The 25,470-nt window shown below is 32.7% G+C and overlaps 4 protein-coding genes across 4 annotated transcripts; 3 read left to right on the plus strand and 1 right to left on the minus strand.

Moving 5' to 3' along the window:
- Positions 1 to 5,930: 5,930 nt before the first annotated feature.
- Positions 5,931 to 6,711, plus strand: LOC123193578. Its single transcript, XM_044606616.1, has one exon. The coding sequence runs from the start codon at positions 6,040 to 6,042 to the stop codon at positions 6,607 to 6,609; it is 570 nt and encodes a 189-aa protein (XP_044462551.1). The 5' UTR covers positions 5,931 to 6,039; the 3' UTR covers positions 6,610 to 6,711.
- Positions 6,712 to 9,075: 2,364 nt separating this feature from the next.
- On the plus strand, positions 9,076 to 14,188 carry LOC123192223 (DNA replication licensing factor MCM2). The gene is made up of 16 exons (XM_044604698.1): positions 9,076 to 9,349; positions 9,439 to 9,629; positions 10,048 to 10,389; positions 10,498 to 10,717; positions 10,803 to 11,010; positions 11,172 to 11,306; positions 11,396 to 11,587; positions 11,677 to 11,849; positions 11,942 to 12,130; positions 12,230 to 12,346; positions 12,545 to 12,629; positions 12,717 to 12,869; positions 12,988 to 13,113; positions 13,243 to 13,425; positions 13,532 to 13,699; positions 13,797 to 14,188. The coding sequence occupies exons 1-16, from the start codon at positions 9,156 to 9,158 to the stop codon at positions 13,911 to 13,913; spliced, it is 2,793 nt and encodes a 930-aa protein (XP_044460633.1). The 5' UTR covers positions 9,076 to 9,155; the 3' UTR covers positions 13,914 to 14,188.
- Positions 14,189 to 14,671: 483 nt separating this feature from the next.
- LOC123192026 (calnexin homolog 1-like) lies at positions 14,672 to 16,878 on the plus strand (the record flags this gene model as incomplete). The annotated part of the gene is made up of 5 exons (XM_044604504.1): positions 14,672 to 14,819; positions 14,901 to 16,024; positions 16,122 to 16,193; positions 16,305 to 16,427; positions 16,508 to 16,878. Coding segments are annotated over 5 exons (1,608 nt in total), but the record flags the coding sequence as incomplete, so codon positions are not given.
- Positions 16,879 to 17,021: 143 nt separating this feature from the next.
- On the minus strand, positions 17,022 to 19,634 carry LOC123193239 (pentatricopeptide repeat-containing protein DOT4, chloroplastic-like). Its single transcript, XM_044606090.1, has one exon. The coding sequence runs from the start codon at positions 19,146 to 19,148 to the stop codon at positions 17,184 to 17,186; it is 1,965 nt and encodes a 654-aa protein (XP_044462025.1). The 5' UTR covers positions 19,149 to 19,634; the 3' UTR covers positions 17,022 to 17,183.
- Between the last annotated feature and the right edge of the window lie 5,836 nt (positions 19,635 to 25,470).

Raw genomic sequence — 25,470 nt, forward strand, 5'->3', positions numbered from 1 at the left:
TAAGTCCTTTGGCCTATAAAATAGTCCAAATCCCGAATTTATCTGAAAAGTCTTTTTTTTTTTTAAATCAATTACTCATTTTTGTTAATGAAAATGCAATTACTTTCCTCCACAATAACGTTTATTATACTATTCTACTTTACTAAAACTATTTTTCATGCAACTCTAATATCTACTTATATAAATTCCTTTCAATAGAAAGGTTAAAAGGAAGAGACATTTTAAACACCCATTAAATTTATTTCTTGTTGATGCAAAATTTTCTGTCTTTTACTATAAAAAATTTTGTTCTTATCCACCATGCGTGGCATCTCCTTGGCCAAGATCTATGTTAACATCTTCCTAATTACCACACTGCCCTTACTTTTCCATTTATAGACAATTTAAGCAGTATTCCATTTTTATCCCTTTTGTTTTTAGTAAGGGCATTTATTTTAAATACTAGCATTTTAGTCCTTCCACTTAGTATGTCAATAATTTGCCACTAATCGACTTGAAAATTATGTTTAAGCCAAGAAAATGCCCTCATAAAAATGCATTATACAAGTAATTAACACCATATCTACCTTGTTTATTTAATGATTCAATAAAACTATACATATCCTATACATACCCAATTTAAATATATAAATAGATACATATTTAATGTATATCAATAAATGATAAAATAATTTTTAATTAAATATAAAATTATATTTAATTATATAATGATACATTATATATATATTTAAATATATATATATATAATATTATTATTGTTAATTTTAAAAAATGGTTCTGGATAAACTTTTACTTAATAAAAATATATTAATAAGGTTGTTTCGAGTGTCAACTCAGTTAGATTGAATATAAAATGAGGTTAATTTAGACAAAATTAAATTTAATGGGTTTTTTACTATCAAATTTAAACTTAAATTTAAGTTTAAAAGGTGTTAGATTCATGAATTTAAAAAAGTTTTGTTTGAATTAGCCAAAATAATGATATTTTTATTAATATATATTAAACAGTATTGTTTGACCGATTTTAACTTAATTATTATATTGAGGCAAGTTCAATTCGAACTTGATTTATATTGTAATTCAACTCAATATTAGCTTCTTTTAAAGGGAAATTATAAAAAATAATCAAAATTTAGGGGGTCTAAGTAAAATTATCTAAAATATTCAAGTTTAAGCAAAAATGCTGAGGTTTTGTGAAATGATGAAACTGCCCCCATATATAAACATAACAAATTTCTTTACTTTCCACGCTCATTTCACTATGTAAATTCAAAGAAAATTCAAAATTTTCCACTTTCCCACGGTCATCATCCCACGGTTGACCAGATTTCCATCGATTTTCCTGTTTTCCGATAACCACAAATGGCAAAGAAGGTTAGTATATCTCTCGTAATCTTGTTTGAATCAATGTATTGGTCATATTATTGAGATTTGATTGAGATTTTGAGGTTTGAAATTTTAGGGTTTTGATTTGAACAATGCTTAAAATATTTTGATTCGAACAATGCTTAAAATGTTTTGATTTTTGGTTGTTTTCGTTGAATTGATTGAGGGGTTTTGTGTTATACAACGTGTATATTTGATTTATGACAAAATCGGAGGCCAAAACAACCAAATTTTGGCCAAAAATGGCTGCCGAAGGATGGGCAGTCCGACCGTGGGAACAGTATTTCCCACGGTCAAATGATTTCTCCCACGGTCAGCAGACATTGACCGTGGGTTAGGGGGGTAAAAAGCTTTGTTAAAATATTGGGGAGCCGGGGGAGATTCCTTAGAATATAGCGGGTTTTTCTGAAATTTGCCATATAACAGTTGACCTGTTCTAAAAAGGAATTTTCATGAGGGGGTAAATTGAGAATTTTGTTTTCTAGGGTTTCTGATCGTGTAGTTTTCAAATATTATATCCGTTTTTTCTGTTTTACGGTTTTTCTATATGTAATTTTCAAATTTGAGATTCAATTTTTTGAATTTTGGAGCTTTTTGGTACAATTTACGATGTAATGATGTAATTTCAACTCAATATTTCGATTTTTTCGTTTATAGGATATATTGATTCGTGTTTTTGAATTTCAGTTCCATTTTTTCGAATTTCACCTTTTTACAATAGATCGATTCGTATTTTTTAGATTTTCGAAAAAATTTTTGATTGTTGCCATTCTAGGGTTTTTCAACTTTTAGAATTCGAATTTCAGTTCCGTTTTTTCAAATTCCACCGTTTTATAATAGATTGACTCGTATTTTTCAGATTTTCTAAGAATTTTTCGATTATTGCCATTCTAGGGTTTTTCAACTTTTAGAATTCAAATTTCAATTCTGTTTTTTTTTAATTTCATTGTTTTACGATATATCGACTCGTATTTTTCAGATTTTCAAAGAATTTTTCGATTGTTACCATTCTAGGGTTTTTCAACTTTTAGAATTCAAATTTCAGTTTCGTTTTTTCGAATTTCACTATTTTACAATATATCGACTCATATTTTTCAGATTTTCAAAGAATTTTTCGATTGTTGCCATTCTACGGTTTTTCAACTTTTAGAATTCAAATTTCAATTTCGTTTTTTTGAATTTCACCATTTTACAATATATCGACTCATATTTTTTAGATTTCTGAAGAATTTTTCGATTGTTATCATTCTAGGGTTTTTCAACTTTTAGAATTCGAATTTCATTTTTTTTTCGAATTTCACTTTTTTATGATATATCGACTCGTATTTTTTAGATTTTCGAAAAAAATTTCGATTGTTGTCATTCTAGGATTTTTCAACTTTTAGAATTCGAATTTTAGTTTCGTTTTTTCGAATTTCACCATTTTACGATATATCGACTCATATTTTTCAGATTTTCGAAGAATTTTTTGATTATTGTCATTTTAGGGTATTTCAACTTTTAGAATTCGAATTTTAGTCCCGTTTTTTCGATTTTCATTATTTCAGGATATATCAACTCATATTTTCTTATTTTCGGTCGATTTTTTGATTGTTAACATTCTATGGTATTTCAACTTATAAAAATCACATTTCATTGCAGTTTTTTCGTATTTCACCGTTTTTGGCTATATCGACTCGTATTTTCTAGATTTCGACCAATTTTTTGATTATTGACATTTTAAGGTATTTCAATGTCTAGAATTCGAACAATCTTATTTGTTAAGTTTTGTCATTTCTTTTTTAATTATTTCGTATTTTTTTCTTTTTATGTTTTTTTCACGAATACATTTGTTTACATATTTGTTTTTTTGAATGTCTAACGAATTTTTAAAATTTGTGTAAGATAATTCTCGCAAAAGAAGGTAAAATAAATCGATTAATGGTAATTGTAATGTAGAATGAAATAATGAATTAATAGTTTTTTATATCATGCAGCTGGTTCGTACAGCACGTGGTTGGATCGTTCAGAAGGGTTCACTGGTTCGCACCCTGTATACAAATCCATTCAGAGGGAGGGCGAAACGGCAACTCCCGACCATTCCATCCTCTGCGTCAAAGCGTGAGGAATCTTTCCTTACATGGTATACCAGAGTTACGACTTCTGACACGCATGATGTCTACTTCATCGGATCGAAGTCGAAGGACAGCTTTTGGCGACTTATTGTAGAGTTGCGCGAGTGGCTGACCGACGATGTAAGTTGTCTATACTATATAATTTGGTAAAAAATTTGATATATTTATCAATAACTAACACGTGAACTTGTTTATACCAATTTAGCATGTGGATTCTTTTTTGGCTTTATTACGTCGGCACCAGGACGAGCACAGTGCGACTGTTTCCCAGCGTTGGACGACTGCCCACATATTCTTTGGAGGCCATATTGAGATGGCTTGGAAGAGTTGACAGACCACACCGATTGACAAGTTTAAGTTTTCGAGGCTTTTCACGAGGATGGTTGAGGCAACATACACCCCGTGATTGTTATACAAACCATGGGGGATGGTTGATCAGGTATAGTGTATATATATTTCTATTACATTGAATTGGTTGACGACAACGATAATTAACTAAAATTTGTCATTGTTTATAGGTTCACATCCCTATAAACTTTGACAAAGTATATTGGGTCACCGGAGTTATAGATTTTCGTGAGTGATCGATTACGATATACGATTCGGAGGTATCATATTCGGAGAATATGGGGTCTCTTGAGCAGCGTATACAACCGTATATGACATTCATTCCCGCATTATTAGACGCAATGAGTTTTTGGATAGCTTCTAGGATGACTCCACGACGTAATTCCCTCGCTTTGTATCGAGCGACAGATGTCCCTCAGTAGGAATTGAGCTCCAATGACTGTGGCGTGTTTATGTTACGTTTTTTTGAGTGTTTGGTGTTGTCACGGAGCTACGATTTTACCCGAGAGTCGTCTACCTCTATGCGTCGATGTTTAGCGTCGCAGTTGTATTTTCACTGTATCGAATAGGTCACGGATGTATATTTAGTTACCTCGTTGTTTGTTTATCGTTCTTCATATGTTCGTATGTATATATTTATTGTATGTGCGTATGTGTACGATATACTTTATCTGTCATTATATATAGATATGTATTTGATTTCATTCTATATGTAATTTGAGTGATGTATCGTAAAACGGTGAAATTCGAATTCTAAAAGTTGAAATACCCTAGAATGGCAATAATCAAAAAATTCTTCAGAAATCTGAAAAATATGAGTCGATCTATCATAAAACGATGAAACTCGAAAAAACAAAACTGAAATTGAAATTTTAAAAGTTGAAATACCCTAGAATGACAACAATCGAAAAATTCTTCAGAAATCTAAAAAATACGAGTCGATCTATCGTAAAACAGTGAAATTTGAAAAAACGGAATTAAAATTCGAATTCTAAAAGTTGAAATACCTTAGAATGGCAACAATCGAAAAATTCTTCAGAAATTTGAAAAATATGAGTCGATCTATCGTAAAACGGAGAAATTCGAAAAAAAGAAACTGAAATTCGAATTCTAAAAGTTGAAATACCCTAGAATGGCAACAATCAAAAAATTCTTCAGAAATTTGAAAAATACGAGTCGATTTATCGTAAAACGGTGAAATTCGAAAAAATGGAACTGAAATTCGAATTTTAAAAGTTGAAATACTCTAGAATGGCAACAATAAAAAAATTCTTCGGAAATCTGAAAAATACGAGTCGATCTATCGTAAAACAATAAAATTCGAAAAAATGGAACTGAAATTCGAATTTTAAAAGTTGAAAAACCCTAAAATGGCAACAATCGAAAAATTCTTTAGAAATCTGAAAAATACGAGTTGATATCTCGTAAAAAGGTGAAATTCGAAAAAATAGAACTGAAATTCGAATTTTAAAAGTTGAAAAACCCTAAAATCACAATAATCGAAAAATTCTTCAGAAATCTAAAAAATACGAGTCGATATATCAAAATACCCTCCAAATTTTAATAATATTTCGTTTAACCTCTCAATTATCTATTCCTAAAATTTCATTGAGAAATTTATAATGCTCTTATAATGTTTAATATCATAATATCCTCTTAATTTTAATAAAATTTCATTTAACCCCTTCTAGTGAGTGAGGAGGTTTATATAAATGAAAGCAAGGGTAATTTTGATATTTTAGAAAAAGTCATGGACATTTTTGTTAGGAATAGTAAATTTGGACATTTTTGCTTGAAAATAGTGATTTTGGGCATTTTTACTTAGTGGGAGGGTATTTTGGTTATTTTTGATAATTTCCCTATTTTAAATTGGGTCGAATTTGAGTCCAAATACGGGTGAATCCGAATCCAACCTTAAATTATTGTGTGATGCACGGTTTCTGCTTTGGGAAGCTTCTGCTTATTCACTGATCACCTACTTTCACATTCATCCCACTACCCTAAGCCCCAAAAAAGAAACTGGAGTGGCGCTTTTCGCTTTCTATTTAAAGCCACCAAATAGAGCCTTATTCCTTCATGCCATCCACAGATACTTTTAACCCTAATCTCTAACCTTTCGTTTATTCTTCCTTAACATTTCTGGTTTAACTTCAGCTTCTTCAATTCATTGCTGTTTCATAACAGTCCAAAAATGAAGAACAGGGCCTCAACTTTCTTCAAGAAAGTGATTTGCCTATTGAGTTCTATCGCTAAAGCAAAATCCATATCTATCAAGAACAAAACCAACGCGGCCAAGGCTCGCCTCGTTATGTTTTCATTAATGAAGGGCAAGAAACTTCTTGTCGGTTCGATCTCAAACAAGATTCATGGCCTCCTCGGCCACCATGGTGATCATGAAGCTGATCAGAGCAAAGCCATTGTTCTCTACAATGCCATCGCTGCCATGGAGCCAGCTCAGTCGAGCTCGAGCTACCCGCATCAGCAGGAGTACTACAATGACCATGACGAGAAGTATCCGGATCCCACTCATTCATTATTCAACAAAGATGGTTTCGAGTCTGATGATGATGACGATGATCAGGGCGGGTCGATTATCGATCTGGTGAAAAATTCTAAAGAAGGAGGAGGGAATGATTTCAGCTTGGAAGAAGAGATTGATCATGTAGCGGATTTGTTCATAAAGAGGTTTCATAAACAGATGCGTTTACAGAAGCTTGAATCTTTCAAGAGGTTCCAAGAAATGCTTGCCAGAGGGGTTTGAAAATGTGAAAGTAAACTAAAAGCACTTAATTTTTAAGTAAATATAGTAATATTGTGACAATTCATGTATTACAAGATAAATAAAGTGCAGAAAAGTTCAGCTTAACAGGGATTCGAGATCAGTAGATTTGGTTAAACTGCTTTAATCGACAATAAATCTGAGCTTTTATCTGAACGAAGACATTGTATTGCATGTGCATGTGTTACAAAAAGTTCAAAGTTGGGAAAAGTTGAGATCAACGGAGGATGCACACCACTGGAAGTGCTTTGATATTCATGTTTTAGGAGAATCTAGCTGTTTTTCTTTAATATGTTAGCTAGATTTGCAGGAATCTTGTGAGGTATACTGATATGTTTATTGTATGAAGTAGCTTTTGATTTGTTTTTTTCTTTTTTGAAGTCTTAGCCAGGAAGCAATAACTTCTGTTGGATAATTTAAGCATGCCAATTCAGTGAATTCGAATTCGGTAAAAATAAATTCGGTGTATTAATGGTGATAATATGATTCATAAGGGCAGTGATTCATGCTTTTCCTAGATTCAAGTTATTTTACAGGTCATTAAACCAATTATATTTGCCTCCAGTTACTAATACTTTAAAATGTGATGAAATCCAAGCCGCCCAAAAAGTCATCTTAATGCATGCAAATTAAAGGCCAATTTTATATATTTTGATTAAAGTGGCCATTAAAGGTTAACGTGGCAGCTTCAATAAACAAGTTGCAAATCACCGGTTAAATCCCACCCAAAACTGCGACCTTCACTTTGAGAAGAATAATGAAAAGGTCAAAAGATTTATTCCTACCCAAGGTTTGGTGAAAGCTCAAATTCAAATATATTGGATCGCATTACAATTAGTTTGTTTATCTCTCTTCTTGTGTTCTGTAGGATATGTTTAAATGATATTACTTCAAATGTTTGACACATAAGAGTTGTCATCAAGTATGTCACATTCAATATAACATTGTGTTCGCAAAAAGTTATTAAATGTATATGATAAGTTGAAGGTCAACACACATTAATTAAAAGGCATTGAGATAGTTGCATTCTATTTGGCCGAAATTAATTACAAAAAAAACGTCTTTGTCTATGATTGGGTGAGAGTGGGTGGGTGCCTCCATGGGATATAGTTATTCCGCCTTATAGTGTCAAATATATGAGTGATAGACGCAACATCAAGGGGTCATTCTACCGGGTATATAGATTAGTCAATAACATACTATCATGTCAAATATATTTAATTCATGTGTTTTTATGAGGAATGAGAACAAAGTCCCCTCTTCTAAGGAAAACTAACATAGGTGAGTCTTCATCAATGTTCATATAAGGATTTGTTGATATATTAGGTTATTTTATAACTTAAACCGAAACATATTTTTTGAACCGTAAACTAAACTCATTTTACAACCTTATGTTAACCATAAAATCACACCAAAAATCCTAAATCGTAATTTTAAGGTTGAAGAAGAGAGGTGAATAGAGTAAGTCATGCGAAAAAAATTGTGTGAATCGGGATTGTGTTATTTCTTTTTCTACAAAAATATTACTTCCCAATTCAAGACTTTAAATATTACCATTTCAATAATAAGGAAAATCTATTAAAATAGCTTATTTTTAATGTGTTTAAACAATTTAAACCAATATTTTATAGATTATATAGATATAGCCAAAAAAACATATTTAAAAACTTACTTGATAAAAAGAATTTATTAATAATGAAAAAAAAGTACAAATAAAAAAGAATTTTATTGATGCTTTATGCAAAATATCTTTTAGAACAACTTATGTGATAAAATCATTTTTACAAAAATGAATTCTAATTTTTATTAAAAAATCGTTGCTAATATACCAAAATTATGGGAAAAAGTTGGAAAAATACCATTCTAGTTGTTAATTCTTATGGTGCACCTTGCATTGCATATATGATTTACCTAGAAAATCTGTTTTTTTTTTTTTTAAATATACAAAAAAGTGATTTTTAGGTTCCATCCATTTGATTTGATTGTATATTTCAAAAAGAGCAATACTATGTGTACCCACTTTGGATACACAAATGTATATATACTCATATGTGTCATCATATGATTGATTATTGTTTTATTCTTAATTCAAAATCATCTAATCACATAATAACACATATAAATGTATATATATTTTTGTGTACCCAAAATGGGTACACATAGTTTCATTGTTTCAAAAATAATAAGTATTATGATATTATTTTAAAAATATAATTTAATACATAAATGATATATCATAATTAAATAATTTTAAAATAATGAGATATAATTCGATACATAAAATCAGTGTTTTAAGTCAGGGAGGACACTTGAACAGATAAGTGTGGGCTAAAAATCACTTTCCAAATATATAACCCAGCCGGATTTAAGTTGTTTTATGTAAGTGTACTTAGTAACTAAAAAAGCCCAACAACACACACCTTTGGCGCCAATATTTCCCGCCAAATCCCTTACACTTTGTTACTTCTCCATCTCAAGCCCTAACCAAAGTGTCTATTCGATCCATCATCTTCACAATCAATAACCCAATGGCTGATACTCCATCAACGCCCGATTCACCAACGTCTGCTGGTTTCAACTCTGACCAGCTCCCACCGAACACCAGCCAGAATTACTCGACGGACGATGAGGCGGCGGTGGACCCCGAGATCATCAGAGACGAGCCGGACGTCCCTGAAGAGGAGGAAGAAGGAGAGGATCTGTACAATGACAATTTCATGGAGTAAGTTATAAGTTCTGGTTAATTTTAGTTATATTAAATTTGTTTAGGGTTTGGTGGTTGATTATTGGAGGAAATGAAATATGGTGCAGTGATTATCGGAGAATGGATGAACACGATCAGTATGAGTCACTTGGACTGGATGAATCTCTCGAAGACGACAGAGATTTTGATCAGATTATGGCGGATCGAAGGGCGGCCGAAACGGAACTTGATGCTCGTGATGGTATTGTTTTAACCAACCCTAACCGGAAAAAGCTTCCTCAGCTTCTTCATGATCAGGGTAAGGATTTTTTTATCATATTTATATTAAAGTTTTATTTTCATTTTTAAGTTAATTTTTTATAATTTTATTTTATTGAGAAATGGAACTGAGATACAATTTCTGGTGGGATTTTGTAGCCTGCTGAATTGTTAAAAAGGAAAATCAGTTTTTGTATTATTCATCTGTTGTTCTTGTAATTTTGGTAAAGTTGTGGTTTGTTGTAGTTCATAGTTTCTATTGAAATAAAGGATTGGGGGGAATATCTGTTCATAGTGCTGTAGTGTGCAGTTGTTGAGTAATAAAGTTGTATCGTTTAACAGCATTTTTCAGTTTGGAAAATTGGTGTAGGAAAAGATGAATTGTTGGGTATTGAGAATTGATAAAGAAAAGTTATTGAAAATATTATAGTGTTGGGTTTCTATCATTTGGAATGCAGATACTGATGACGACAACTATAGGCCTTCCAAAAGGTCTAGAACTGCTTTCAGACCAAGAAGCCAGGATGATACTGATGGTATGCAAAGTTCACCACGGCAGTCCAGAGATGATGTACCCATGACTGATGCTACTGACGATTATCCATATGAGGATGATGATGGGGATGAAGCCGAGTTTGAGATGTATCGTGTTCAGGGGACATTGAGAGAGTGGGTTACCCGGGATGAAGTTCGACGTTTCATTGCTAAAAAATTTAGGGAATTCTTACTAACATATGTGAGTGCCAAGAGTGACCAGGGAGATTTCGAATATGTACGTTTGATCAATGAGATGGTATCAGGTAAAGAGTTTGCTCCTGCACAGTTTTTCTTTTGTTTTGTGAATTTATAGAATTGAAATAATAGGAGATTAATTATTAAATTTTGCACATTTACTGTTGCTTCTGCAGCTAATAAATGCAGTTTGGAGATTGATTACAAGCAATTCATCTATGTTCATCCCAACATTGCTATATGGCTGGCCGATGCCCCTCAATCTGTCCTAGATGTCATGGAAGAAGTTGCTAGGAAAGTTGTGTTTGATTTACATCCAAACTATAGGAACATTCATCAAAAGATATATGTTCGAATAACCAACTTACCGGTTTATGATCAAATTCGGAACATTAGGTAACATTTAAGTCTATTCCATCCAATAAAGAAACATTTACCCCTTATGGTCTCTACCTTAAATTTTCTTTGGTTGTGGTTGCAGACAAATCCATTTGAACACCATGATTCGTATTGGGGGAGTTGTGACTAGACGTTCTGGGGTCTTTCCCCAATTGCAACAAGTAAAATACGACTGCAACAAGTGTGGGGCCATTTTGGGGCCATTTTTTCAGAACTCTTATTCAGAAGTCAAGGTTGGCTCTTGTCCTGAATGCCAGTCAAAAGGGCCATTCACTGTCAACATTGAACAGGTGATGATCCTTCTAATATCTTTCTGTTAGTGGCCCTTTCTTCTGTTGAAAAAATTCTTACTTTCATGTTGTATTTTGTATTAACTGAAAACATATGACAGTAAGAATTTAACGAAATGCAAGTCGAAATTGATATGTTTATCTTTCATGCCATGTTGCAGACTATATACAGAAATTATCAGAAACTTACACTCCAAGAGAGCCCAGGAATTGTGCCTGCAGGACGGCTCCCAAGATACAAGGAAGTCATACTGCTGAATGATCTGATTGATTGTGCCCGCCCTGGAGAAGAAATTGTAAAATCCTCTTCTTGGGTGCTTGTTCCTTGTCTTGGTCATTATATTTTTGTTATTATTGTAATATATATGTTTTTTATTTATTTCAGGAGGTCACAGGTGTATACACAAATAATTTTGATTTGTCCTTGAACACAAAGAATGGATTTCCTGTATTTTCTACTGTGGTTGAAGCTAACCATGTAACAAAAAAGCATGATCTCTTTTCTGCTTACAAGCTTACCCAGGAAGACAAAGAAGAGATCGAGAAGTTGGCTAAAGACCCACGGATTGGAGAAAGGGTATGTTACTGAAATTAATATTGTCAACAATGCACTTGCACCATTGGCAAGAACCTTTTTTTATCTGTTTTATGAACTAAATCTTTCAGATCATCAAGTCAATTGCACCATCTATCTATGGCCATGAGGACATAAAAACTGCATTAGCTCTTGCTATGTTTGGAGGTCAAGAGAAGAATGTTGAAGGGAAACACCGACTTCGAGGGGATATAAATGTACTTCTCCTTGGTGACCCAGGCACGGCAAAATCACAATTTCTGAAGTAGGCACTATTATAATCTATTTTGAAATAGCTTAATTAGCTTTATGATTGTGATCATGCATCTCATCTTTCTTGGTTTTTCTCTTTTTAAGATATGTTGAAAAGACGGGGCAGAGAGCTGTATATACTACTGGCAAAGGGGCTTCTGCTGTAGGTTTGACAGCAGCGGTGCACAAAGATCCAGTCACTAGGGAATGGACCCTTGAAGGAGGAGCTCTTGTTCTCGCTGATAGAGGGATTTGTCTCATTGATGAGTTTGATAAGATGAATGATCAGGACAGGTAAGGCTGTGCAAGTCTATTCTAAATTTACATAGTTTGGTTTAAACTTCCAATCTTCTGCCTTCTCCAATGAAGTTTTCTGAACATCAACACTATCAGGGTGAGCATTCATGAAGCAATGGAGCAGCAAAGTATAAGCATATCAAAAGCTGGGATTGTTACTTCTCTTCAGGCTCGTTGCTCTGTAATTGCTGCTGCAAATCCAATTGGAGGAAGGTATGTAAAATAATCAGTTTATCTGGGATCGTCCAAAGTATTCATTGGTTGTATATTGATTAAAAATTTAAAACAATCAATTAAAGCCAAGCCCCTCTTATATCAATTGGCTACCAAACAGACAGATTGAGTGTGCTAAAATAATTTCCTACGTACTTGAAATTTCAATTGATAAATCTTATCTGTTAATGTTTCCAGATACGATTCCTCAAAAACATTCTCACAAAATGTTGAACTGACAGATCCTATCATCTCCCGTTTCGATGTTCTCTGTGTTGTTAAGGTTGCTGTTCTGAAAACTCATTTTTTCTCTATTCACATTACCTTTTAGTTGGATTTAACAGAGAAGGAAATTGTTTATAAATTTCAGGATGTGGTTGACCCTGTAACTGATGAGATGCTTGCAAAGTTTGTAGTAGATAGCCATTCCAAGTCACAACCCAAGGGCACGAACTTAGACGAGAAATCTGTGAATGATGCTGGAGAAGATATTCAAGCCTCTGATAGGCTAGCTGACCCTGAGGTCTATACTCTAATCTCTACACCATCTTTCAGTCTGCTTCCGTAGATTTTTTTGCTATTGATTATTTACTTCAATAATTTTGAGAGATTTACTCTCTTTTCATTTTTTTTTTTTTCAGATTCTTTCTCAAGATATGCTTAAGAAATACATTACTTATGCAAAGTTGAACATATTCCCAAGGTTGCATGACTCTGACATGGATAAGCTCACACATGTTTATGCTGAGCTTAGGAGAGAATCTTCAGTGAGTCACTTTCCTTTCCCCTTTGATTTATGCTCACACATGTTCATGTTCTAGCTCAGTGATTTATGCAGTTGCTTTGCTTATTGATATTCTGATGGTACATTTTGTCTCTTTCATAATAACCATTAGCATGGTCAAGGAGTCCCCATAGCTGTAAGGCACATAGAATCGATGATACGAATGTCTGAGGCACATGCCCGAATGCACCTAAGGCAACATGTAATACAAGAAGATGTTGACATGGCAATTCGTGTTTTACTTGATTCATTTATCTCAACACAAAAATTTGGCGTTCAAAAAGCTTTGCAGAAGGTATTGTTACATAGATTTACACATAGTTATATAGAAATGATGCAAAAATAGATTTACTATAATTTTTTTGAGAATTTTGTTTGATAAAAATTTAACATTGTTGCAGAGCTTCAGAAAGTATATGACTTTCAAGAAAGACTACAATAGGTTGCTGCTTGAACTTCTTCGTGAACTTGTGAAGAATGCGCTGCACTTTGAAGAAATTGTTTCTGGGTTTAATTCCACTTCAACGCTTTCCCATGTTGACATTAAAATTGCAGAACTCCAATACAAGGTAACAAAAACTTGAGACTTCTGACAAAGTTCTCACCAGATTAGCTTCTAGAGGCATTAACAGTACTGACATTTGAGTTTGACTGCTCTCTGTACAGGCACAAGAACGTGAAATCTATGATCTACAGCCATTCTTCACTAGTGCTGAGTTTTCGGGAGCTGGTTTTGAGTTGGATGAAGAACGAGGAATAATCAGACACCGGCTTGCAAGATAATGCAACATTTTCAGCATGAGTTTTACTCATTAGGCAATCATTCATCAGTGTCTTCTCCACAAATTATGCAGCTGTCATGGTGGTGGTGGTGGTGGTGGTGGAAGAGCAATCTAGACTGGTTATTAGTTTCACAGAGAGAAGAGTCTAACAAGATCCAGTATATGTCCTACTCTATATTGTATTAGAATGAATCTGTAACTCTTAGTTCTTTCTGTTTAACTCTTGAAAATTTAATGAATATGAAAGGTGTATGAATATATTTATGATTTTGATCATGCCCATGCCCATGAAACATAGTTATTAAGTGTGAACGTATTTATTCATTCTTACCAAGGGAAAAAAGTATGGTTGAATTCTTTAATGCATAGATTTATAATTTGTTCAACATAATGAAACGAAAATGAAATGAATTTTGTACCTCCTGTTGGTAATAATTTTTATCATAACAAAATATAAAAATAAGTATAAGAGAATAACTTAAAATTAAAGTTAATTTAAAAAATAAGTGTAATTAATGTGATCTGGCTCACTAAGAAATTACAATAAAAATAAGAACTAAAAATAAGTGTAAAGTGATCCCCACTTGTCGCTAAGATAAGAATTCATGGTAAAATTACAAAATTTAAAGATTTTACTTTTGTCCAAGTTTTGGTTTTATTTTATTTTATTTTTTTTGAAAGAATGCAAAGAGTGGCAACCATTTTGCTTCTGCTTTTTGTTTTCAAGATCAAAGCTTCTTCTGATGTTGTATATTTTTATGCACTCATCATCTTGTTCTGTTTGTATATATATCAGAATTTTCTACTTATTTTCCCTCCTATTTTTTTCTCTTTCAGATATTTTATGAGTCATTTGACGAACCTTTTGATGGCCGATGGATTGTTTCTAAAAAAGATGAATATCAAGGTTATTTTTCTCATCTTCATGAATAATTGTGAAATGACATCCTTTATTGATGGTTGTGATTCAATTTTGGCTCTTGAATAGGTGTGTGGAAGAATTCACAGAGTGAGGGGCATCAAGATTATGGGCTTCTTGTGAGTCAAAAGGCAAAAAAATATGCCATCGTCAAAGAGCTTGATAAGAAAGTGACATTGAAAGGCAAAAAAATTGTTGTACAGTATGAAGTTAGGTTCCAAAATGGGCTAGAATGTGGTGGTGCTTACTTGAAATTCCTGAGACCCCAAAAGTCTGCATGGAAAGTCGAGCTTTTTGACAGTGAAGCTCCATATTCCATCATGTTTGGACCTGACAGATGTGGCTCCACAGACAAAATTCACTTCATTTTCAATCACAAGAACCCCAAGAATGGAGAGTACATTGAGCATCACCTCCAGGAGCCTCCTTCTGTGCCATCCGACAAGATTTCCCATGTCTACACGGCGATAATAAGTCCAGATAATAGAGTTTCCATTCTTGTTGATGGGGATGAGCGAAGGAATTCCTATCTGCTTTCTGGTGATGATTTTGAACCGCCATTGATTCCACCTTATATGATTCCTGATGAGAAGGATAAGAAGCCTGAGGACTGGGATGATCGTCCCACAATTCCAGATCCTTCGGCGACAAAGCCTGATGACTGGGATGAGGATGCGCCTCCAATGATCGAAGATGAGTATGCTGTAAAACCTGAAGGCTGGTTAGATGATGTGCCTCTGGAGATCGATGATCCTGATGCTTCAAAGCCAGAAATTTGGGATGATGAGGAGGATGGTGAATGGGAAGCCCCAAAAGTTCCTAACCCCGAGTGTTCTCTTGCACCTGGTTGTGGCAAATGGAAGAGACCCGCTAAGAAGAATCCTACTTATAAAGGAAAGTGGAAGCCCCCTCACATTGAAAACCCAAAATTCCGGGGATTTTGGAAACCCCGAATGATTCAAAACCCTAAATACTTTGAGACTGATACCCCAAATTTTGAGCCCATTGCTGCTATTGGTATTGAGATCTGGACAATGCAAGATGGTCTTCTATTCGACAACATTCTGATAACTAGGGATGAGCACGTTGCTAGCAGTTACAGGGAGACAACATGGAAGCCAAAGTACGAAGCAGAAAAAGCGAAACAGAGAGCCCAGGAACTTGCCTCTTTAGATTTTGTCACCAGATTCCAGGTAAGCTAAAATTCCTCTAATACACAAGGATCTCTTCATATTATACTAACTTCACATCACTTCCACCATAACTAATTTTTCTTAATAACTATTGCAGCAATGGGCGCTCAAAATGCTATTCCGGATAGCAGACCACCCTTACATGGAAGCATACAGACATCACCTTTTTGTGCGTCAACAATCTTGTCTAAATATAAGTTTTGCAGAAATATGTAGCTCTATACACTGTTTTACTTAATCTAGCTAGGAGAAGGTTTATGACAAGGACTGTATTTTGCAGGATATCATTGAGAAGGTAGAAGACGAACCTAAATCAACACTAGGCGTTTTCATTTCCATCATCGTTGTGATTATGACAATTTCCTTCACAGTTATCTTCAGCATTAAAAAGTCACCTGCAAGTGTAAGCCACTAACTCAAACATATTGCTGGGACTATGGCTTGACACACTTGTACAGACATTTTCATCCTTCTAATATGCAGGTCAATGTCGCTGACAAGAAAAAGTACAAAGCTGCTGCCAAAACTTCGGACAACAACAAAAAGGAAGGAGAGACTGAGACTGAGAAAGAGAAAGCTGCATGTTCTGGTCCTAGTAAGAAGTCTGGTGAAAAAGATGCTTGAACGAGGCAGATGAATGGCCTCCATTTGTTGTTTAAGAAATTTTAATCAGGTTAGGAACTTTTATCACTAAATTATTTGTAGTAATCTGAATTTTTTTTCATTTTAGTTCTGTTGCAGAGTACTTTCTGGACTATAAACAGGCAAAGCCCTCTTGCACCGATAATCCCTCGTGTACTTCTTCTGAAGTAATTCTCTTCATGCATTTTGATTTGACAGTTCACTGTCCACAACTAGAAATCCATCTCTACTCATCCTCGCAGAGCTTCGATAGAGAATCTCTTTATATGGTAAAGGTGATAAATAGTGCTATTTCCTGCACCACATCTCTGTTTCTTCAATATATGCCCAGATGATCAAACCATGCATGGCAACAGACCAAATAATCCATGTTAGTCCTTGAAAAATTCACTAAAAAACTGTGAATTTGAAAACCGTTTACATAAAACTCAAGCATCTTTCTATCATAAAGCCTAACTGGAATATCAGATGTCAAACCACATTGTAAACCCTGTGACACGAGTGACTAAATACTGAGCTACCAAAAATTCCCACATGAACAATGTCCACCTTTAAAATGGTGGAAACAACTCTGGTCCTTTATTATAATTTCCCGCCCCACTGTCTTAGATACTAACTTTGAAAAATCATGGCAACTGTGACACATTCGAAGGTTTTTAGTAATGCGTACAGTTGCCCCTGCCTGTGTACTAATGAGACCAAAAGACAGTGCCAACATTTCGCTATGTCCAATTTGAATGCTCTCACGTTCTTCATCTACATCATGGAGGCTAAAATCAGGATTGGGCCTATGTCCTTCATCTTCCAATTTCTTCATCAACCGCTGTAACTCTAAGCGTATTCCCTCTGATCTTGGGTGGGATACATCACCGGTACCAAATAAATGAATTTTGTTTCGGAACTCTACCCAACTATAAGCTTTCCTAGGCTTCAATCCCATATCTCCAATTGTCTCTCTCACTTTATCAACCATGTCCCATTTTGCACAGTTAGCGTACCAATTTGATAGAACCACATAGTTCTCAGCATTAAGAGGTTCCAACTCACAAAGCTGCTCAATGACCCTTTTACCTATCTTCACTTCCTTGTGGATTCGACACCCATCCAGCAATGCTCTCAGCACCTCTGGATACCTTTCAATCTGACTTTCCTTGATAAAAGTCCTTGCTTCATCAAAGAGTCCAGCACGTACAAGAATAGCAACCATCAGAGCACAGTGTGTGACCTTAGGTGCCTTTATGCGGTTAAAGTAAAACCATCCTTCCTCAACCAAGCATGCAGTATTACAGGCATGAAGAACAGCAACATAAGTGAACTGATCAATTTCACTGCTCAAATCTTTCTCCATTTCACGAAACAAATTTAGCCCTACCTCTCCTTGTCCATGTAAGCTATAACCAAATATCATCACAGTCCAAGATATAACATCTCTCTCCTTCATCCCCATAAATAAATTCGACGCATATTGAACATAACCTGATTTGACATACATGTCCATGATAGCGTTCTGGACCATGATATTAAACTCAATCCCGTGTCTAAGCAAGTAACCATGAATCGCTTTACCAAGCTTATGCGCAGCCATTCTTGCACAAGCTGGAAGAGTACTAGAAAATGACAGTGAATCAGGTTTTATTCCATCTTTAACCATCAGCCGAAGCAATTTCAAGCCATCATTAAATTCTCCGTTTTTCACACAAGCACCAATCATTTCCGTCCATGAAATGACATCTTTAGCCGGCATTTTAAAAAAAATTGCACGTGCATCTTTAGTACTACCACAATCAATATACATTTTCAACAATGAATTACTCACCAATACATCAAACTCCAACCCACATTTCCTGGCAACCTCATGAGCTTTTGTTCCTTCCTGAATTGATTTCAACAAACCACAAGCCCTAATGGCAGTCGCCAATGCAACATGATCCACCTCAGCACCTAACTTCACCATTCTATGAAACAATTCAACAGCCAAATCGGGTTTGTTTTGCATCAAGTGCAACCTAGCTAACATTGTCCAAGAAACCGAATTAAACCCGCTATTAACGGACTTATCAAAAACCCATTCGGCAGAATCAACGCTTTCAAGCCGACCATAAAAATCAATCAAAGCAGTAATAACATAAAGGTTATTAGAAAACCCAAATTTAAAAACATGAGCATGGACTTGTTTGCCAAAATTCAAGTTACCAGAGCAACGAGAGGCGGTTAGAACTCGAGGGAGCGTGTGGTTGTCAGGAGGAACGCCACGGAGGAGCATTTGATGATAAATAGAGAGAGCAATGTGGGGTTGTTTGTTGGTGAGGTAGGTTTGGATTTGATTGTTCCAAGAAAATGTATTTCTTAGACTTAGAGGATTTTCGTCGAACAGTTGGTGGGTGGAAGTGATTTTTACGGGTTTTTGGGTTCTACTGTGATGGGTTTTGCTTCTTTTCGTTTTCAAGAAACACAAGCTCTGTGGTGATGAAAGGCTAATCATTTTGGTTCGTTGTTTATTGGGATTTGTGGGTTTAATGCTTAGCACTAATCTGCGACGGCCAAAAGCAAATGATTAATAAATAAAACCAGACCTGAGCATTAAGCTAAAACGAAACTCTGAGTTGGTGAGGAAGAATAGATCCTTCAGTTTGAGCGGAGATTCTTAAGTGCACGCTAATGCCACTTTAACAAGAGTTTGAGCTATTATCGCACGTGTGAAGATGGCCGGGTATTCTCATACACGTGTAACATTTGAATGAATTTGGAGTTCCAGTATTAGACACAATTTTTCAATTTCACACAACCACTACCACCATGGCCGGCGAACATTCTTGATTCTGCAATTCCAACTGATCTTGCTCAGCTTTCGAATCCTCGGAACTTGTAATTGCACGGACAAGTTTTCTGGTGAAATTCCAAATTTCTTGTTCACTTTCAGGAGCATGATTAGGTAGAACTTCAGCAAATAATAATTTCACAGGTCGAACTCAGCAGTTAATTTGAGTGATGAAACGAAAAGTTTTCTTCATAAAAGTCAAGACTTAAAGTAGTATAACCTCTCATGTAAAAAATTTAGATAGGTTAATTTTGAATTAAATAGTTAGATATTAAAAAAAATAAAATTTCAATATACCTAATACAATAATTATAGGTCGAATTACTATATTTTTGAGTTTAGTCATTGTATCTTAAGTTCATTTATCTAACAATTTTGGATAAGGTTTTAGTTGTAAAAAGAATTTTATAGAAGATTATTCTGTATCAAATAGAGTTCGATCATAAAAAGAAAAATGCACGGATAGAATATCTTTTAACTTGCAAAGAGATTTGAGACTTTTTATTACGAAGGATAATAACTTAAGCAATAAAACTATAATAAAATTGTTTGTATACATTTTTAAATAGATATATTATTATATGATTGAATAATTTTAAATTAATGATAAATTAATACTTGTTTACATAATAATATAATATTTATATATCCAAATATATATTCAGAAGTATGGATATAACATTACTCTTATCTGTCAGATGTCAGGGCTTACTAAATACTTAAATTAGGTTGATTTAATACTTGTTATTAATTATTAAAAAAAACATTTTATTAAATGACTCATATTATATATATATATATATATATATATATATATATATATATATATATTAAATTTAAATACATAGATGATATATTATTATATAATTACAAATTATTTTTAATTTAAAATTATTTAATTATATAATAATATATAATTTATATATCAAAATTACATTTTAAGATAAATTTTACTGTTTTGAAACCTTAGGGTGAAACTATCATTTTTTTAAACTTAGGTTAGGGGAAACTTTTAGTTTTTAAAATTTATGGGGTAAAAAGAGATAAAATTTCAAGGGGTTAGGGTTCTGTTAATTTTAATTGCTCTTAAATAAGTATTTGAAATTATCAAAGTTAAAGAAAGAAAACTTGATAATACAGCTTACCTTGGGTGGGAAATAGTCTTTTGGCCTTTTATAAAAGATTAATGATTTTTTTCAATATTTTTAGCAATATATTAATTATAAGAAAATAATGCGTTGTCTACCAATTTGACCACTTTTTGTGATAAAATGAAATAAAAATGGGAAAACGAAATTCCAAATGTTATATTTTGGAGAGAAGCACTCACCTCACCAAACGTTAGATTAAAAAATATTATTCTGAGAAAGTTCTATAATCTATACATTTAATAATATTAAAAAAATACTAAGAAAAATTAAATATATACTAATTAAAGCTTAACTCGCAAAAGTCTGGTAAAACAGATTTGTTGACCATCCATATATTCTAATTGACTTGTATCTTTTAAATTCATTATTTCTAGAATCAATGTAAAACCAAGTAAAAAATTTTGATGACAAAATATAATTTAATTTATAGTCAATTTGAGCTCAATTTCATAATTATTCTTGTCTGCCAAGCTTTTTATATGTTGTATTTGTAGTCAGAGATTGTCTAATTAGAGAAAATAAAAAATTAAATAAATTAGCAAATAATAATAAGCAACCTGATTGCTGACATCTTGTAGATTTTTTTTATAATAAAAATCTTATTTAAATCAGATTATCATTTTTTAGGTTGAATTAATTATATCAAATAAAATAAATTTTAGATCTAAGGATCGATTCATAATTATTAAATTAAATAAATTAATAATTTATCTTAATATATTATTAAATGAGAGTTTTTTAAACTATGTTTAAATAAAATATTACATATATATTGGAAATTCTCTGCCTTTCTTTTTTTAAAATTTTGACTAGAATTATTGACGTGAAGAATATATTAACGGACAAAAATTACAATAAAAAAATTGCTCGTGTGAAGAAAATATAAAAAGGACAAATTTTTTTTAATACAATTTTAAGGTTAGAAATGTATATCCGGCTCTTTAACAACTCAAAACGTCCACAGAAGAGAATAATTATTACACCTAATTAGGGGTCGATTCAAAATAAGTTTATTCAAGTTTGATATAATTCTTTATATTATTTTATTATTTATATTAAAAAGATATAAAATTGTGAAATTATATTAAATGGCCAAAATTAAAGGGTGTTAAGCGAAATTACCCAAAATTCTAAGGTTTAAGCAAAAATACTCTCAATTTAGAAAATGACCAAACTGCCCTTATATATAAACTCCACATTTTTCATGGATTTACTATTCAAAATCAAAGCAAAATTTGGGTCTCCCACGGGCTTCTCACAGGCATAACGGGTTTTCATCTTTTTCATTGATTTTTCGTGTTTTTCTATAACCAAAAAAGACAAAGAAGGATAGTAAATCATCTCACTTATTGTTTGAATCAATTTATTGTTAGGATTATTGAGATTTGAAGAAGATTTTGAGGTTTGAATATTTAGGATTCTGATTTTAAACAATGCATAAAATGTTTTAATTCTTGATTGTTTTACTTGAATTTCTTGAGGGGTTTTGTGTTATTGGATGTGTAGATTTGATTTGTGTTAAAATTAGAGGTTGAAATGACGATATTTGGCCTGAAAATGGGTTAGATTTGCTAGCGCTGCGTAATCTCTCACAAGCGCCCGTGGGATGGGGGGAAATTTAACGTTTTCAAAATTTTAGGGGGAGGGGGAACAGGGGGAGATCCACGGGGGTCCGTGGGACATTTTACATTGAACAATGGGACAATTCGTGAAAACCGTGGGTTGGGTGAAAACTAACCTTTTTAAAACTATCAGGTTTATATGAAACAGACTTTGAACGACCATAACTTTTGACTCAAAAAGAGTTACGGGGACTGTAATATATCAACGCGAAGCTTAGATCCAGAAGGAGGCCAAAATAAAACTGTTTCAATGTGTATTATGCAATTTTTTTATTTTATCAAATTTAGGATTTTCGATTTTTATGATTTTGAGTTTGTTTGTAATCGGGCTAAACTTTTTTTATGTGTAATTTTTAAATTTGATATTTGTAATTACGATGTGCTTTTTTAGATATGTTTTACGATGCAATTACGAATTTTTTGATCAATTTTTCGGTTTTCTCGTTCATAATCTATTTGAACGTGTAGTTTTCGAAATACAGGTCTGTTTTTTAGATTTTCAAGTAATTTTTTGATTATTGACATTCTAAGGTATTTCAATATATCTATTTATTCATAACATGTTATTTTCAATCTAGTTTTCATGAATTGATTTTTTTCGATTCGAATTTAGAAATACGAATTTTTCTTTCCCAACGAACCCATAATAATTGATATTAAATAAAAATAAGAGTGAAAATGAGTATTTAAGTGATATAAGAAATGTATGTAATGAGAGTAAGAGTGAGAGAGTTTATATAAATGTAATGAAGGGTAATTTTGGTATTTAAAAAAAATTAGGGTGTTTTTGCTTAGGAATAGGGAATTTGGGTATTTTTGCTTAGAAATAGTAAAATTGGACATTTTTGCTTAATAGAGGGGTAATTTGGCCATTTATTATAATTTCCCTATAAAATTTGTTACTTTTCCTTCTTAAGTTTTAGAAACTAACAATTTCACCATTGCCTAAAATTTTCAAAAATTGAAAAGTAACATTTTCACCTCCAAATCTAAGGTTTCCATATTTTCAAACTACAACTGCCCCTCAAAACTTTCAAAAATAGTAGTTTCACCCTCACTCTTCAACTTTAGCTTTTGACATCTTTTCCAACGTTCTCTTTGACCTTCTTCTTCTCTTGAACTGACAGTAGGTGGTGCGACAAAGAGACATCTCTTTGTCATATCACTGTGTGATGAAGAGACATCTCTTCATCACATCTCCATGTGACAAAGAGATCTTCGTCTCTTCATTATAATATACGACGAAATCTACCGTCGACTCAGGAGAAGGAGGAGGCCGGAGAGGACATCAAAAGAGATGTCGGACGCTGAAGTTGAAGAGTGGGGATGAAACTATTATTTTTCAAAGTTATGGGGGCCAACTGAGTTTGAAAAATATAGAAACCCTAGGTTTGGGGGTGAAATGTTACTTTTCAAAATTTAAAAACTTTAGGCAAGGGTGAAATATTAGTTTTTAAAACCTGAGAGGGAAAAAGTAATAAATTTTATATATTTTTAATATAAATAGTAAAATGACCATTTACCCTTATTTCAAACAGAAAAAGTTAACAAAAATTGGGTTATAGGTGGAAGTTTGAGTTTTTCAATTGTCACAAATATGATTTTAAATTTCAACTAGAACTTAGGTGGAAAATAGTCCTTTTCCCTTCAAAATTTTAAGGTGATGTCTAAAATGTATTGTTCTTTTTATTTTTTTTAAATTAATGAATAATAAAATTATTATTATACTCTTATGTCGTTAATTATTTTCAATTTAATTCGATTTTTGATGAAAAAGTGTATTTATACCAATTAGTTATGAAAACATATTTTTTGGACAAACTTTGAATAAAAAAATGTTATTTACTCGCCTTTAGGGTTGGATTCGAGTCGACCCAAGCTTGAACTTGAACTTGATTCAATTTATAGTAACTGAGCTCAAGCTCAAGCTCGAGCTTAGACTCGTCAAACTCACTGCAAATAAACTCAAACTCGGTTGGAGCTTGATTCGAGCTTAAACTTTAACTAACTCGTTATTAAAAAAACGTCGTTTTAATACATATTGATCAAAATAACATCATTTTGTATTAAAATTTTTAGTCTGCGAACTTGACAAATAGCTCGAGGTCGAAGTTACACGCTTGAGCTTAAGTTCGAGCTCATTTGAAGTTGGCTTGTTTCGGACTCATTCGAATTGAGTTTAAGTTTGAGCTTGAATAAATTCGATTCGAATCCAGTTCTACTCGCCTTTAAAAAATTACATAATATCTGTACCTAAAAATTAATATATATTCTTAAAGTGAGGAGATCTATTGTGTAAAATAATAGTGGGATGCATTACCCACATATTTAATATTTAATCGAAAAAATAAAAAACATAGCCAATTCTACAAGAAACCAATTATATTTATTTATCTTAACAATAAGCTTCACGGGGCTCTAGAGTCTAGAATTTCAATTAATTCAAAAATTCACATTCAATAATTTCTAGGGCTTTGATGTAATCCAGGTAACATATGCAGACCAATATGGCACATCACATTTAATAATAACAATAGTCTTAAATAACATATTACCCCCACGTAGTTAAAAAATAGACACTTTCATCCTTAAATTGGGCAACCAATTAACATAATTGTTTGTAATTGCCAACACATAAAAAGTCTACAATGCCCTGTTATTATCTACGTGTTAATAAATTTTCTATAAGCTTATCCTTAAATTTTACATTACAATACGATTAATAACAACTTTTGATGAGAGAATTATGATAGCGACATGGGACTTATAATAGAATAGAATAGTAAACGATGTCGTTCTCCGAATTGACTAGTATCAGCTTTCCTAAAAACAATGAATAATTACCCCTTTTTTTTAAAGCTATTTTTCAAAATTGGAACATGAAGATGAGAAAATTTGCCTACACCACATATTCATTGCATTTATCCAACAAAATCTTATTATAAAATAAACATGTATCTGTAAATGTTCCTATAAGCTTTTTATAGAATAATATTATACGTATTTATTTTATATACATAAATATATATATACTTATATGTATCATTATATGATTAAATATTATTTTGTTTTTAATTTAAAATTATTTAATTATATAATAATATAAATAAATATATACATATTTATATATTTAAAATTAGTAAATATAATTTTATTACTTTTTATAATACAATCTTCTAAAATTATGTATTTGACTAAGATTCGTTGACCGAT

Source organism: Mangifera indica, chromosome 12 (assembly GCF_011075055.1).
Source record: "Mangifera indica cultivar Alphonso chromosome 12, CATAS_Mindica_2.1, whole genome shotgun sequence".
NCBI classification, from domain to species: Eukaryota; Viridiplantae; Streptophyta; class Magnoliopsida; order Sapindales; family Anacardiaceae; genus Mangifera; species Mangifera indica.

What these genes read in the sequence shown, in the direction of transcription:
- LOC123193578 (XM_044606616.1), top strand. Translation starts at nt 6,040, where the DNA reads ATGAAGAACAGGGCCTCAACTTTCTTCAAGAAAGTGATTTGCCTATTG.
- LOC123192223 (XM_044604698.1), top strand. Translation starts at nt 9,156, where the DNA reads ATGGCTGATACTCCATCAACGCCCGATTCACCAACGTCTGCTGGTTTC. An exon ending in TACAATGACAATTTCATGGA is followed by an intron (nt 9,350 to 9,438) that starts GTAAGTTATAAG and finishes AATATGGTGCAG; the next exon opens with TGATTATCGGAGAATGGATG. An exon ending in TCACTGTCAACATTGAACAG is followed by an intron (nt 11,011 to 11,171) that starts GTGATGATCCTT and finishes GCCATGTTGCAG; the next exon opens with ACTATATACAGAAATTATCA.
- LOC123193239 (XM_044606090.1), bottom strand. Translation starts at nt 19,148, where the DNA reads ATGATTAGCCTTTCATCACCACAGAGCTTGTGTTTCTTGAAAACGAAA.